This window comes from Phalangium opilio, unplaced genomic scaffold, assembly GCF_054372755.1.
Source record: "Phalangium opilio isolate 3A_F unplaced genomic scaffold, DU_Popi_V2 ptg000011l_1, whole genome shotgun sequence".
NCBI lineage: Eukaryota > Metazoa > Arthropoda > Arachnida > Opiliones > Phalangiidae > Phalangium > Phalangium opilio.
Window position 1 is genome coordinate 7,364,478 of NW_028324147.1, and position 16,563 is coordinate 7,381,040.

A 16,563-nucleotide genomic window follows, 5' to 3' on the forward strand; every position below is an offset into this window, starting at 1 on the left:
GGAATCTGTTTCCATTGCCAGAGGGCAATCATTTTTGAAGATTCTTTTACTTTTTGCTTTATGCACGGTATTGTATAATACCATCGTAAGCAACAATTAGAAGTTAGACACTTTAACGTGACTTAAAGAGACACAGATCAAAACTATACTTAATTGTGTAACATGAATAGTAAAATTCAACTATTTCATGTGCATTCGGCCATTAGAGGTAATAAGAGAAAAGACTACAAGCAATACCAGATGGAGCCCGAGCTTTTCGCAAATGCAGATAGGTTAGGGCTCAGACCACCTACCCATGGACAGGCATCACCGTGTTAAACCGCGGTTCTCAAATTGAAACGCGTAGCATGCGCCCTCATGTGTCGGCGGACCGCGATATATCTCCACAATAAATTAATAAAAAACAATTTTTGGCCAAGGCTTAATATTATATTCATCTTATAAAGTAACCCAGAGTTATATTTATTAAACTATTATAAATATAACGTCTATAAATATTTAATGAGAAACTAAAAATAAACGAATGATAAAGGTTTACTCATTTTGTCACATTTATAAGATTTTTGGCATCTATTGACGCCTATTAGGCCGCTGTTTTCGAGGGAATAAGAATTAATATTTTTCACGCGAGTCTGTTTGTGGAGATGAATTTCCAGTAGTCGCCACCGCGGCGCTTTTGTCAGGCGTAACCCTTTGCTAACCTAGCTCCCTATTCTCATGCCTGTCCATGGGTAGGTGGTCTGAGGTTAGGGTATTCAGGCTGGGCTCCATACAACGGAACACCTCAGATATAAATATCTGTTCCACAGTATCTGTTCTTATCAGCTTAGAAATGAGCCTTAATCCCAGAGATGCAAGATTTATTTTTAACAGAAATATGTTTTATATTGGAAAAAAGTTTAAATACAACTCAATTCTCAGTGTGAACGATCTGATATCACGTGCTTGGAGTAAACCACGTGACCATTAAATAAAAAATCTGTTTTTCCTCGCGCATCAATGATTGTTAAAGGCCACTCACTTCAAAATTCTAGAATATTACTGTAAATTCACCAAAATTTATGTTACATGTAGGCTTATATGCAACGTTTACCCACGTGAATTATCGAAAGCCCCTTATTGGCTGGAACCTCACAACCAATCAAATATTTTGAAATAAGAGTCTATTTGTAGAATATTCGGTATATAGTTCAAAATTTGGAACGATGAAAAGACTAAATAATTGTCACCTTCAGTAATGAACGTTTGATATTGCGAATATCCCTTCGAAAATAACATCGGGGTAGATCGATTGTTTAATGTTGTATTATATTTTTATTTTGTGGATTAAGGGGCCACCTTTGAGACATTTTGAGAAATTCTTCCACTTGAGGGACACGAATTCTTTTCTGGATGACCCTAAAGAGGCCAGCTCGATCTATCCGCGAACTATAAGGGGACTCGATTCGAGACTCTATTATAGACTAATTTGGAGGCTCCCCACCTCGTAATATCTAGATCAACCTGATATGAGAAATGTTCTATCACGTTTTTCTCGGTTTTTGAAATCTTCAAGTCTGACAAAGTTGCTTGATCGGGAGGAGCGCAAGGAAGGAATTCTTCAACACGGACGCCCGGATAAATTTAAATTTAATTTGCCCAGTTTAATTAGGTTTAATTATATCAGAGTGATTGTGTCGTTACACTGTCGCGTTAATTACAAATATCAGATTTAACTAAATGAACTGGTTGGCTTGTTTAAATTAAAACTTATCCCTTTTTTACTTACCAATTTTGACGATAGGTTCCAAGTGCATGTGATGAATTCATTCGTTGTGCAAAATTTCTTCTAAATGTATACGGTCAAATTAAATTTCACCTGTAAATAATAAATAAACTAGATTTCACCAGTTGTTATCAAAGATAACAATAAGGGGGCAATACGTACGTGAGAGGTGCAATATTAGTACGACTTTAATTTGAGGCCTAATGATAATATATAAAATTTCAAACATTGCTTGTTTATTGTTGATCCACATATAACAAAAATAAATTGTTTCACTCCAATAAAATTTTAATCAACTTAAGACGTAATATTTGAAATAAGATTTTAAAAATTGAATCGTGTTCTTTAAATCTAGTAGACTATATACATTTTTAAAAACCGAAATCGCTTAAATTCCCAGTTTCCTTAACTTCCCTTATTAGTAAGATTTAAATAGGAGTTGAAATGTGGCTTTGATGAATCGGCCTGAAAAACGCTGAAATTACCAAGTCTGCCATGGGAATTTTAAATTTCATAATAAAAGATAGATTAACTTCCATCTTCTTATTAGCTTTGGTTTGCATCCACTACGAACAATAATTCCAGCGTGCAGCCACCAGAAATACAACACACAATAAAAAATACTTTTAAAGGATTGTCAGTTCAGTTGGAAAGATGAGCGACGAGATGATGCTGACTGAAATTTAGTTTTTTTTTTCAGGTTTTTTTCGAGGGGTATTTCACACAATTCTCGGGTGATTTGTCTCTTTTGAAATTTATTTTGTGTAGTAATTCTCAATTAGACTTTTAGGCGTAGTAATCTGTTAATTAATCTTTTAATCTATCTGACCGCTATTTAATAAGGTCAATCATAATAGACAATTTTGGAAATTACATACAGAGAAACCATAATACAGGGGCGGCGCCGCCATAGAGCCAATTTGCTTCTCGCCAAGAATAACCGCCAGGGGTAGTGCAAGTTGGCTAACATCCCTCGTTTATTGAACTCTGGCTCCTTGGTGCGAGGGAGAATACCCCAATGGAAACCTCGCCCCTGTGTGTTGGTTTCTCTGTATGTAAATTCCACATAATTAAATCAGATTCTTCACGATGAGGTAATATTTTAAATACCAGCTATAAATAAATCAGATTAAATCATGAATTTCATAATTTAATCCGCTATGATCAAACAAGGTTGTAACATCTAATGCATTTAATCATGGGATTGAGCCACCCCTCGGGTTTTTGCGCAAATTTGGTCCCTCTCCCCGAGTTTCTTAAAAAAAAAGATAGTAACAATCGGGTCTTAAAAACACAATCAGTTTTTATACTTTATAATACTTTATTCCATTTTTCCGCCAGGGGGCCCTCGAGCTATTTTGGCGCTTTTTTTCAAAGAAATATTTTAAGTAGAAAAAAAAATTAAAAAAAAATTGTAAAAAGCGAAAATCTTTCCCTAGACACTGCAGGCAGGGCTAAGATGGTCTATTCTTTTTGGGGCTTCCGCGGTTCGTAACATTCGTATCCTCGGGTTCATCCATCATTCTTGAACGCGGGAGCTGTCCACACCCGCGCAGCTATAGACATCGATGAGAGAAGAGAAGGAACCCCATTCACTGTTGGAAACACTTCACACACACTAACACTAACACCATACCCTCCCAAATCTTTCAGCTACAGGAATGATAGAGTCTACTATACTATCACTACAAAGAAATACTAGAAAAGCTGAAATAAGTTTGAAAAGTACACCAGCCTCCGCTTCAAGGCTTTTTTTTTACGTAATATCTGCTTTTTGAATTTTGCCGAAATACCGAGGATATGACCACTTCATGCTGTATGTCAATGTGTATACACTATAGTTTGTTATCTTTAAGGATAAATGCTCAAAAGATTTGAAAAAGTTTACCTTATTGGACAAAATTTCACGAGATCTTAGAAAGATTTACAATATACTGGACAAAACCTCGCGAGACCTTAGAAAGATACACATTATTGGATAAAAATGCGAAAGATTTTAGAAAGATACACATTATTGGATAAAAATGCGAAAGATTTTAGAAAGATACACATTATTGGATAAAAATGCGAAAGATTTTAGAAAGATACACATTATTGGATAAAAATGCGAAAGATTTTAGAAAGATACACATTATTGGATAAAAATGCGAAAGATTTTAGAAAGATACACATTATTGGATAAAAATGCGAAAGATTTTAGAAAGATACACATTATTGGATAAAAATGCGAAAGATTTTAGAAAGATACACATTATTGGATAAAAATGCGAAAGATTTTAGAAAGATACACATTATTGGATAAAAATGCGAAAGATTTTAGAAAGATACACATTATTGGATAAAAATGCGAAAGATTTTAGAAAAATAGAAAGCTACACATTATTGGACAAAAATGCGAAAGATTTTAGAAAGCTACACATTATTGGACAAAAATACGAAAGATTTTAGAAAGCTACACATTATTGGACAAAAATGCAAAAGATTTTAGAAAGCTACACATTATTGGACAAAAATGCAAAAGATTTTAGAAAGCTACACATTATTGGACAAAAATGGGTAAGATTTTAGAAAGCTACACATTATTGGACAAAAATGGGTAAGATTTTAGAAAGCTACACATTATTGGACAAAAATGGACGAGATTTTAGAAAGATTTACTATATATGAAAAAATACGGTGGTGCCCGTGATCACATACTCCAGCTCACAATGAACCGCAAATCTCTCAGACTAGACCTATGGTTTCCTTAATATCATTCGCCATTTGTGTAGTTTTCAACGTCAGTATGACGAGAATTGGGCGTATGGTAGATTTGAACTTGAAGAACCTCTTAAAGGGCGGGAAATTATCACACTTCCAAAAAAATACACAAAAAATAAAATAAAAAAGAAACACAAACAGATGATTGGTTTATATTCCAACAATTAAGGATTCAAAGTTAAAGCATTTAAGCGAAATGCAAAATTTCTCGTACTTGGAAATCGAACCAATTAATTTTAGTTTAATTAGGCTATAATTTTTATGATACGAGAGTTGATATTGTAAGTGGCATCGCGTGAAAGACCGGGAACTTTTTCACTCTGGCAAAAACATCGTAAAAATGCAAATTTCTTAAGTTTACAACTACAAGGGTGAAAAAAGTAGATTTGAATAATAGCTACCGGAATCGATAAAACGTACGTTAACTCTCGTCGTTTCGAATCTTTAGTCAAAACTTATCGCCGTAAACAAAAACAGGTTGTTAAAAAAGCAAATAGATAATTTACATTTCAAACCCAAAACATAAAACCAACAAGAACTTCCAAGTTCAAATAGTTCAAACTGCGAACGATAAATTTATCCAAGAATTAAATTGGCGGAATAATTGTAAGGAAAATAAGTAATTTCATCTCTAGTTTAAATCACAGCTGCGCCAAGGGTGACGCGGTCTTCATAGATCAAGACCAGTTATGGGATAGCGTATAATCGGGAGGGGCTATTTTTAAGACGCATCGTCTGTTTCGTGTTGAGAATTCTGAAACAGATTTAAACCAGAAGTTGATTCTTTAGAGGGGGAAAGTGTGAAACCTACGTAGAGGCTATGCTAAATACCCCGCGCGGTCCATCATAGTTCCCCATAAGTATGGGTTGCATTGATATTTGCTATGATCACGCATCCTTCATGAAGGAGGTTCGTCTCTAACGGCGTAGTTCTCCATCTAGTCTAAGGTTTCCCACAGTTTGGTTCAAATCAGTTTTGGACTAAAACTGAACCGAAACGTTTGAATTAAGATTTTTCGGGAATTGAAACTGAACTAAAATTTTAATTTCTTATATCAGTTTATGCAACAAATTAAACCGAACTGAAACTTGCCATGATCACGCATCTTTCATGAAAGGGTAAGAGAGGAGTCTTCTAATAACATAGTTCTCCATCTCTAGTCCAAAGTTTCCCACAGTTTGGTTCAAATCAGTTTTGGTCTAAAACTGAATTGAAAGGTTTGAATTAAGATTTTTGAAGAATTGAAACTGAACTAAACTTTTCATTTCTTATCATTTCAGTTTATGCAACAAATTAAACCGAACTGAAACTGATCAGTTGGAAAATTTTTCAACTGAAACTGAACTGAAATTAATCAAATTGATCAGTTTGTTAACTAAAATTAACTGAAAAATTAACGATTTCAACTGAACTGATCCAAATTGTCAAGCGCTTTAGTTATTAAAGCTCAGATTTTAAGAAACCTTGAAATGAATCTGTGTTTGTTAGATACTTCCTCTTCGTATTATGAACTTCCGACGTTACATTGTGGACCATGGACGGACGGGCCTCTTTAAAATTTTCATATTTGGGCGCGAGGGTCCAGCAATTCACCCCAGTTTCGTATTATATAAAGGCCACATTATTATTACTATACAGTTCTGGCCCCGGGGCCATCCATATTTGAGTACAGAGGTATACGATCCCCTTTTTTCTAATCAGATCTTGACCCTCGCATGGAATAAACAGGAGAGGTCAAAACTACGCCAAAATTATAGGTGAAGCAAACTAGATGGGCAACACCAATATTTTTCTGGGCTGTATTTATGAAATACTAGCGGAGAGGATGATGATAGAAATGGGTCACGCCTTAAATGGTATAAATTAAACGTTTTTGATAATTGGAATAAATTTATTTTCGTAGATTTTCAATTCATAATTTTAGACCATATGGTTCGAGGAAGTCAATTTTAATATTGTTCAATATTAAAATACCTTTTTGGGTGTCATTTAATAGAGGTTCAAAGCCATAAAAAGCACGTCTATCGGACTTTTACACTAGTTATACTTTGAAATAGCTTTTTCACCATTTTGAAGCACAACATCACTGGAAACTTGCCACTAGTTTACCAAATACCATTGCAAAATTACCGATTTATATCATACCGTAATTTATCGATCGTAATTTACCAGCAAATTACCATTGTAAATTACGAAACTATTTCCAAATTTTGGTGTTTAGAGTCAGAACCTTTTTCAGTGAAACTTAGCGTACTACACTGGGTTTTCACTGGGCGTTTTTCGTTGCGCAAAAATATCGCAAAATAACGCAAAAACGTAAAATTCGCGGCAGTGGTTTTTATTGACGCGTGTCGGTTTTCACTGAGTGCAAAACGAGAAAATAAACCCGCAAAGTATGCGAACATTGCGGCGGTTGAAGTTATTCTGTTATATTTTATCGCAAAAGATATGGATACTTCATAATTTTTCCTATTAGTAATTTCGTATTGAATTTCGACATATAAATATCAAAAAGCCACGTGGTTCTAATTTGTATAATTTCTAAATCACAAGCAAGTACCAACCAAGGCTTAGCACATACGCTCAGCGAATGTAGATTATAAAATGGCGACACAAATCAAAACCTTTACCCGTGTGTTTAGTGACGTCAAACCAAGAAAGCCTATGATTGGTCGGTTAGTGCGTAAGAAAAAACGCAAAGGAAAAAAAACGAAAAATAGAAATAGAGCCTTCGACGGCAAAACGCGTATTTCGCAAAAAAAATGGTAAACTTTTTTACATTTACGCAACATTTTGCGAAAAACGCACGAAAAACGCCCAGTCAAAACCGAGTGTAGCTAGACGTACTGCCAGAGACTGCAAAAAATTTGTCATAATTTTCTTTGTATTAGAGTTTTTCCTCAATTTCTTATTAGTTTAAAACACCTGAACTATGTATTAAGTGCTCGTAATTAAATGGGGTTTAATTAGTAGACAACAGGCCTTTATACACAAGAAAAAAGTAAACTACGGAAAGAACAGTAATTTTATTTTTTCCGGAAGTTTGAATCGGTAAATTACCATCCTTAAAAATTACGGTTATTTCACATCTCTATGTACCTTAACGAAATTGAAGCTTGAAATATGTGAAGCTTGACCACGAACTCATACGTCATCTCAGGTGTCAGTGACAAAGTTTCAATAATAACGTACGTTTAAATGAAAATAGGTCTGGTGGAAGTTAATTTCACCCTTCTACCTTACTCTCTAAACAACAACCACCTTTCCCCCCCTTTGTGTCTAAACATAACAATACACCCGAAAAACCATATTCAACTCGTCTTATAATGAAGACTGGTTTTATCCCTCAGGGCATTTTTCATCCCAAAGCAGCGGCGGCGGTTAATTTTGTTTAAAGGTATTTCTCTTGGAGCAAGTTGGATAAGTTCGCTTGCTGGGGCACGTGCCCGGAATGCGTTTCCTCTTACCACACCCACGTCATTAACGCGACCCCCTCTACGCTCTCCCCTCGGTTGGTCTTGGCCATCTTAGGATGATCTTTTGGGGTAATATCGGACAGAAGAATCTCAACCTCAGAAATACAATACAACAGAGAATGTATTGTATCTTTTTGAGTTCTTCTCGCTTACTGGCGCTAATGTCTCGAGGAAACCAGTATAAAGTACTGCGGCCATCTCAATGCTTAATCTTTTTCTAGCGTTTTTCTGATGTTTTTAAGCGCCATGCATTTCTTATCAAATTATTACGCGTGTTTGATGCGTGCCCCCAAAACAGGACGCTCCTTTTTGATGGTGCCAGATTTACCTAGTTCTTTTTCATTTTAATATTTCAACTAGAAGTCTGAAATTGTTTTGAAATATTTTTGGGGATATGTAATTTTTTCGATTTTTTCTTTCTTTTTTTGGCTCTAAATTTGAAGTTTTATATTTAATGATTCATTACGAATTTATTATAACATTGCTATATTTCAGGCGCTCTCATACGACCATGTGTAACAATTATGAGATGAGAAAGCTAGAGTTGCTCTTATATGGCTGGGTTCTGACTATTACTTCACTAATTATAATTAGCAAGCTAAAATGTGACATCGTTACTAATTAAACGATAGACGTATTAAACAAACATACCTCTAACAACTAACCTATCCCGCATGTATTATAAAATCAACAATTTATAAATAAAGGCAAATGATAATTATTATTTCTCAAATAATTGATGTTTTATAATCATGTCTTTAACCTGAAAATTTTTAATATCTGCGGAAGAAAATGAGCTCATTTTCTTCTGATATCTGGCACTACAGTCACTACATTTTATTCTCTTATCTTTTACTTTTTCTAGCCACTGTCCACTAAGACAGTTTTCATTACGTAACTAGCTCTACAGAATTTGTAAGAAACATTTCGAAGCATGAATGGCGGGTTACTCAAATCCATGATAAGTTGCATTCTAAACTTTCGAAAAACGCAAAGAAAAATCTTTCACTTCGGAAGCCAAACTCCTCAGTTTTAATATACTTAAAAACCCATTTCACCGGACTGTAACACCCCAATGCAATTTGTACATCCTTAAGCGTTTAATATTACTGCAAAGAGACGCGAGTAATCAGTAAAATAGAGAAGAGTCAACTTCATCACGCGAAAGGCCTCTTGATTATCTATTGCCACTTTTTTTCACATTATCAAGACGCTTTCTGTCAACTTTTTTACCTGGATAAAATTTACCTTCTAATTTTTTTCTTCTATACCAGAATTTTACGACATTTTTAAAGACACCATTAAAATCTATATCTTTTCTAGTACCAGGCTAATTTTGCGGCAATTCTAATTTGACCTGTAAGGTCATCTATCTTTCTATCTGGTAGCGCATGATTTTCAAGACGCCTCCGCTCGGTGAAGGGCCCCTCGAATATCTCGTCTGCAACCCCTCCCCCCTCTCCTCTCCATTTTTTAACGTTTTCTTATCGTTAGCCGTAGTTTATTTTTAAACGAATTTGGGAAAATGAATGGCTATTCATATTGGCTTGACTTTATTTTTTAGACTAAAACGAATCGATCTTTTTTATCGGAATCTAATCGAAAAATAATTTACTCTTATCTAAATTAAAATTTCGGGTTCATATAAAAGGTTGTTGTTGGGGAAATGATTTAATGTAGATTTTAATTGAAATTTCAGGATTTGAAATCCAATTTTTTTTTTTTAACTTCATTTCTTGCAATGAAATCTTACATATTTTTGAGAGAGTGGTATGTCTGCTTACGTGTTTGTTCTTTGTAGTTACAATTCGTAAATTTGGGAATTTGAGAAAACCGCATGATTGATAACAGTAACGCTAGAGGAATGTTTTGGAAGTGGTTTGATAGAGTTCGAGAACCCCTAGCCATTAAGCCTGTAAAGAAGGTTGTATTCTAGATCAGTGATATTGTAGTTTTATGAATAGCCCCTTATTAAACATCGATTTATTGAACTTAGAAAGTTGAAAACATTAGTTTCTAAAAACAATTAACAGTATGCGGATATTTCATTTGGAAGGGTCCAAAGACTAATTAATGTTTAGTGGCATGGACATTAAACTGTTCGGTATTTAGTGACACTTGAAAGACCCAAGTACCTTAGCTTGTTGTCAATATAACGATGTACTTAGTTACAAAACGTCAAAATGGTTCATGATAAAACAAAACAATGGAACGCTGCAGTTCTGCTTGTTTTGAATTCTTATGTAAATATTAAATTAAAATATTCGGCGATTAAATTAGAACTAAATTAGTATTAATTCAACATACTTAAAATCACTTTTTCAAAAATTTCAAACGATATATTTTTAATTTCTGCTTGCTTTGGGCACGCGAGGGTAGGCGGTAATCAAAGGCTATACTCAAAGACAATGAAAGGTCACGAGACGATTAATGTTTGGCGCTGACAGGCGCTCGTTAGCGGCCACCGACGATAACATTAAGCCTTTACGCCTACAAACACCCAGTCAAAATTCCTTATTTCAACATTTATTATATAAAAATAAAAATGGCGTGGGGGACACCCTTTTAATCCTACTACAATATTCTCAATCGAGAAGAGCGAGAGCACGAGAGAGAAGTCTTACAGAAACCGCTAGAATAATATTTAATGACGCCAAAATAGCCATCCCGCCCCAACTTCAAAATTAATCTCGCCGATTTACGGCGCTCCCTACCAACTGAGGGGTCGGAAATTGACTAAATACTGCATTTGAAATAAATATCCGAAGTATTTCACCTATTGGATGGCTCGACTATGCCCTGTGCGTAAACGTCTTCAGCAAGATTATTCAAAAAGAGTGTAGTAGTAGAATAAGTAGGCCTTGGTTAGCAACTTCGGTCTACAGCGCCATCTATTCACAAACTATAACGATATTTATGATTGTATTATGCGGTGAAATGCTACTACTTCGGTCATTTCTTATTATTTATTAAGAGTTATGTATAGCGTAATACTTAACGTATTTGAAAAATAAACACAATACATATTTATTTTTTTGCCATTAGGAAACCAGTATACTAAATATTTGTAAAATCGGTTGAAACGCGTGGAAGTTGTTTCATAAAGAAGGTTTTTTATTATATTTCTGGCAATCATTTATCAAGATGGCGGCGTATTGGAAAAAAAATCTTTCTTGGACTGCCTAACTTAGTTGCTAGTAGGGCTGTGCGAATACTCGAATTTTCGAATAGTATTCGTTTAATTCGAATCGATTATTCGATTCGACGAATCGAATTTGCCATTTGGAAAAAAACGAGTATTCGAATCACGAAACGATTATTCGAAAAGAAATTCGAATAACCGATTTAAATACGAATACAGCTCCCTAAACCGAGTAATCGCATCCAAGGGGCTAAATTCGAATAGAAAACGAGTATTCGATTGAAAATGGGAGGGACTGTGGTCACATGACATATATGGAGCTGTTTTGTTTATGGAATTTCAACGCGATTGCGCAATTCGCGATGTTTTTTTTTCTCTCAATAATTACTCAGTCTTAGGAAAAATTCCACTCTATGGGGAAATACAATATTTTTAGACTGCTACGTGTATTTATGAAACGATTAATCGTTTTGAAAAGAATATTCGTCTGATAAAACCTAGTATTAAAATTGTTGGAGTACTCTTTTAAAAAAACTAGTACTGCTAGGTGCATTTAGAAAACGATTAATCACTTTGAAACGAATATTCGTCTGGTAAAACCGATTAATCGAAAAAAAGGAGTGCTGGAACCAGTTTTTTTAAAAAACGAGTAATATTCGTTTGAACGAGTACTCGATTCGGATTTCGAATAGGAGATTTACTATTCGATTCGTATTCGGTTCGGTTTTAAAAACCACTATTCGCACAGCCCTAGTTGCTAGCCACTAGAGGAAAATCCACCCTATTAATTGGGACCTAACGTGTTTCACGAAAAGGACCATGCTTGCAATGAGAACTGTAGGAAATGATCCTACTTCATGTAAAGTGTCCCACCCCTCGCACGGACCAATCATACTGTAGCTTACCGAACGGTTATCAAAACAACGGGGCCAAACCCTTTCAAGAATTTGCAAATATTTCCTATTTAAATCCCACATTCGGTCGAAATAAACAGAGCGACTTTAACTCACCTTAAGTTAATTTGGGAAATATTCCACTTCGAAATAATTTCCCTCGTTGTTGAAGCTATTTGGTCTATTAACTTAACTCGGCAAAAATTGTAACATTAATGGGCTGACGCCAAGATTTCTCCCTTAACGAAAAAAGGTCACGTGACTTAAAACCGTAATGAAACAAAGTTCAAAGAGTAAAAACAGCCCACGTGACATTACACAGTAAAGGCCCGGTCACACGATAGCGATTTGCCTTAACGGTACAGATTGTGCAGAAACACGGAACACACCTCCAACGTCCAAACGATAGTAATAAAGCTTGTGCAAACGGCATAAAAACATGTGCAAATCGACGGAGCACACGGCTTGGCCCCCGTCTACAGACACCAGCTTTGTTGTACACAAAGAGATTGCACGTGCTAACCCTTCGGAAGTGCGTTGCTTACGCATGCGCGAGTGCTAGTTTGCACGCTCTACTCTCGTCTTGGTCACACGCTCATTTTTAACCGCAAACGTCCTTGAACAAACCTAGTTGTGTCGGGAAACCCGAGCGTGTGGACGGAATGACGTTGGCTTGTGCAAATCGATTAGCGCGATTTGCGTAAACATTGCACTGCTGAAGAATTTGTTCGTGCAAACTCGGTTTGCACCGCGGCCAAACGACAGCGACCCTGACATATGTATAATTTGCGCAATACAACTGAAACACCCTTCTTGCGTCCACACGATGCTAATGTTTGTGCAAACGTCATTATTGGCTTTTCTGTTGCAGAGGTGCCATAACGTCCATGATCGCAAAATGTGCCCTAGTGATATGTTCTTATTATATGGTTTTCTCTATTCTTTATTATTGAAACGCAAGAGCCAGAAACGCCCACGAAGTAAATGGTGTAAAACATGGCTGCTACGTCGAAAAAGACATTCACATATACATTTAATGAACGATTTAAGAGAAGATCCTGATGACTGGCGTAGTTATCTCAGAATGGATGTCAACGCATATACTAAATTACTTCGTTTGGTGACACCTAAAATACAACGCCAAGATACTGTGATGCGCGAAGCCATATCTCCGCATGAAAGATTGAGCAGTACTTTACGCTTTCTAGCTACTGGAAGATCATACCGAGATCTACGATTTTCTACCGCGATTTCCCATCAGTCGTTATCTGCTATTATCCCGGACACATGTCGAGCCATCTTTATGGTTTTGCGAAAGCAATACATGAAGGTAAAACAACGTTTTAAGTTTGTTAAATCTTTATTTATTACATAGGCCTTGTGTGCAACATAGTAATCCAATTATTGTTCTGGGTGGTAATTAGTCACATAATCACCAATAGTTGCATGAGCAGCAACATAAGTTTCAATGCTATTCATAGTAGTCGCGGTTGTGGTATGGGTGTCTTGGGAGGGTGTTGCATGGATATCCATGTTCGACGGTATAGCGTTCACGAAGATTGGCTGAGTAGGGATTTGTAATGGCGTAGTATTGGTAGTTGGAATGTGAATGCAACAATTCCGCGACAGGGTTCCTAGGTCTCCTTCGAACAAAGCGTCGTTAATTAACTTTTCAGCAAATATACGTTGTTCCTTGGGCATGTTTCGAAGCTTATGTGCCACATTGCGTCCAAACACGTCATGCTGGTCCTCGGTTCTTGCTTCTGACAGCTTTTTACCAACCGTAGCTATAACATTGTCAATCTCTCGACCCCTTTTGTTATTATTTACGCGTCTGGGTGGTGCTGATGCACATTCGCTACTTGGAGTAGGGGGTAACAAGTCCAGGTCTTGCGGTGACGGATCCGTTGTGCAACTGCTGTTATTAGAGGATTGTGATGGCGGCCGATATTCCTGGTCTTGAGGCGATACCACTGACTCAATGGAGTTCTCATCCTGAAACATTTTAATTTCATTTTAGGTACCAACATCACAGGAAGAATGGAAGCAAATAGCGCACGACTTTGAAAGAAAGTGGAATTTTCCCCATTGCCTGGGTGCCGTAGATGGCAAACACGTTAAAATTATACCACCACCGCAAAGCGGTTCATACTTTTATAACTATAAAGGGTTCCATAGTATGGTGTTGATGGCAGTGGTTAATGCAAACTACGAGTTCATCATAGCAGAATTTGGTGTAAATGGCAGAATCTCGGATGGAGGTGTAATTGAGCAGACAATATTCCACAGAAAATTGAAAGCGAACTCGTTACACATTCCGGACCCAGAACAGCTAAATAACTCGAATAAAATACTCAATTATGTGTTCATAGGCGACGAAGCATTTGCTTTAACCCCTAACTTTTTGAAACCCTATAATCAAAGAGAGATTACAAATGAACGTACAATATATAACTATCGCCTATCAAGAGCAAGGCGTGTCGTCGAAAATGCTTTTGGTATATTAGCTGCTCGATTTCGTCTGTTTCATACTAGCATTAAATTACAACTTGAAAATATAGACGTTGCTGTTATGGCATGTTGTGTGCTTCATAACTTTCTAATAAGACATAATTCAACAAGCTACATGCCGGCTGGGAGCACAGATAAGGAAGACACTATTCGAGGGTCACTATCATTAGGTTTACGGACCACTGATGACAATCTTACTGACCTTCAGAGAGGACACTATAGAGCGATTGCTAATGATGCCAAGCAGAACAGAGAACAGTTCTTATTGTATGTTAACAATGAAGGAAGTGTTCCCTGGCAAAATTCGATTTGTAACATAACCAATTAAACAATGTAACAATGACATTACGAAAATAAATACTGGGTGCAAACAACACAACCCTGTTCCTTCTCTTACATGTGAAAGGGATTCTTCAAAGTTTGACACTGAAGGTCGAGCTATTTCTTGGTCGTCCAAAAAGTTGAATAACGAGTAATACCACAGCGTGGGTACATGTACTTCATCCGCGCCAGCTCCTGACTTTTGCGACTCCAAAACCTTCTTCTTTTCTTTGCGGTAAGAACTACGCAGTGAATTTATTTTCCTGATTACTGCGTCCCTGTCAGCGTCAGCCTCCACCTTTCATAAGTGCATTCAATCATAGTCACCGTTTTGAACAACATAATGCCATAATCATTATTTGAAACCACAATTCCCATTACTTATGTATTACGTACCTCCTTTAATTTGTTGACCATTGTAAGGTATGCTGCATGTTTCTTATTGCGGTCCGAATATTCTTTTGATTTTATTTTCCAAAGACATGGCAATGATTGGTATAATTCTATAAAGTCTGCTATAAATTGTTTTGATAAATTGCGTATATCAGACATATTTGAGCATTTGCGCAATAGTCCTCCACTTCGGCAAAAGGAAAAACCGACGATAATATTGCTACAACACTGCTACGGTGATACAAATCTGCCACCATGGAGCAATATTAACGAAAGCTATTTTCACTCCCACTCCAGTAATATTATTCGATGCGAAAATTAATGGCAATTGATCACTGTGTTTGCTTATTTCCGTTCCTGCTGAAGATACAACTTGTACAGTGTAACAAAGTACAGTTGATACTGTCCATATGCACACTCTTTACCGTGCAAGCCCATGTGCAAGCCGAGTTTGCACGTACTAATTCTTTGGTTACTCAAGCCGAGCTTGGCGGTTTGCACGACTATCCGTCGTCCCGTCTACACGCTTGGGCCTCCCGATACAAACCGGTTTGCACGACGAAGCGCGCGTTGAAGTGTGAGTGTGTGACCAGGCCTTAATACTGTAACCGGCGATAGCGATGAAAATTTTCCGGAAGCTCCCTTTTTTAGCACACATAGGGTTGAAATTTGTTTCCCCTTGTTAAGTCGAGAGGCAATGAGATTAAAGAGGGGGATATTTTTTGAAGGGGATTGACGTCACCATAACTATATATCCCATCAAAATTTCGAATTTAAAAAACATTCACTAGCCTCTGCTTGTATCTATTTTTTAGCAGAAATATGTTTTTCCCCTTCTCCCTTGCTCTCTTACTGGCTTTGACAAAAAATTACGACGCACCTTTTAGCTAGTGGAACGTTTTTGTTTAAATTTTTGGCAGCTAGAATCGAAAATTCCGCATAAGGGCGCTACGGTTGCAGCCATAGAAAAATTCATCACCAACGCAGAGCTGGAAGAGGCTTCTGATGTGGGGATTATGAGCTTCGGATTTACTTGTAATCCATAATCGGTATAAGGGAATCTGAGACAGCCTCCTAAGACAGACAAAATTGAAACAATATACATATATAATTGAAAAACTAGTTAGTTTTAAGTAATAATTGGTCTATATTATTATCTTTGTTATTATGAAAAAATGTGTCTTATATTTATTTTAGCGCAAAAGATTTGTCGCAACTTCGAAAACTTTGTGGGAAACACTGACACCACATATAGGGGGACCTAACTTGAGAGAAATTTCAAAATGAAGTTATTGATTGGT

General features: G+C 36.5%; 2 protein-coding genes across 4 annotated transcripts in view; both read right to left on the reverse strand.

Annotated features, from left to right (window-relative positions):
- LOC149710176 (uncharacterized) overlaps positions 1 to 16,563 on the reverse strand; it is a 177,256-nt gene that overhangs the window by 122,732 nt on the left and 37,961 nt on the right. The gene's annotated exons all lie outside the window — the stretch shown is intronic.
- LOC149710178 (uncharacterized) lies at positions 13,379 to 15,850 on the reverse strand. 3 transcript variants are annotated; one of them, XM_089859812.1, is made up of 4 exons: positions 15,688 to 15,850; positions 15,266 to 15,619; positions 14,946 to 15,167; positions 13,379 to 14,032 (listed from the first exon to the last, which is right to left on the reverse strand). In XM_089859812.1, the coding sequence occupies exons 2-4, from the start codon at positions 15,419 to 15,421 to the stop codon at positions 13,439 to 13,441; spliced, it is 972 nt and encodes a 323-aa protein (XP_089715938.1). In that variant the 5' UTR covers positions 15,422 to 15,619; positions 15,688 to 15,850; the 3' UTR covers positions 13,379 to 13,438. The 3 variants fall into 3 exon arrangements, with proteins under 3 accessions (XP_089715938.1, XP_089715945.1, XP_089715932.1); XM_089859819.1 differs by having other exon boundaries at positions 15,266 to 15,622; XM_089859806.1 differs by having other exon boundaries at positions 15,266 to 15,850.

Excerpts from the sequence above, each read along its gene's own strand:
- LOC149710178 (XM_089859812.1), bottom strand. The coding sequence starts at position 15,421 with ATGTCTGATATACGCAATTTATCAAAACAATTTATAGCAGACTTTATA. Across the intron at positions 15,168-15,265 it reads TGGTCAACAAATTAAAGGAG|GTGGAGGCTGACGCTGACAG; the intron begins GTACGTAATACA and ends CACTTATGAAAG. Across the intron at positions 14,033-14,945 it reads TTGAAGAATCCCTTTCACAT|GATGAGAACTCCATTGAGTC; the intron begins GTAAGAGAAGGA and ends AAAATGTTTCAG.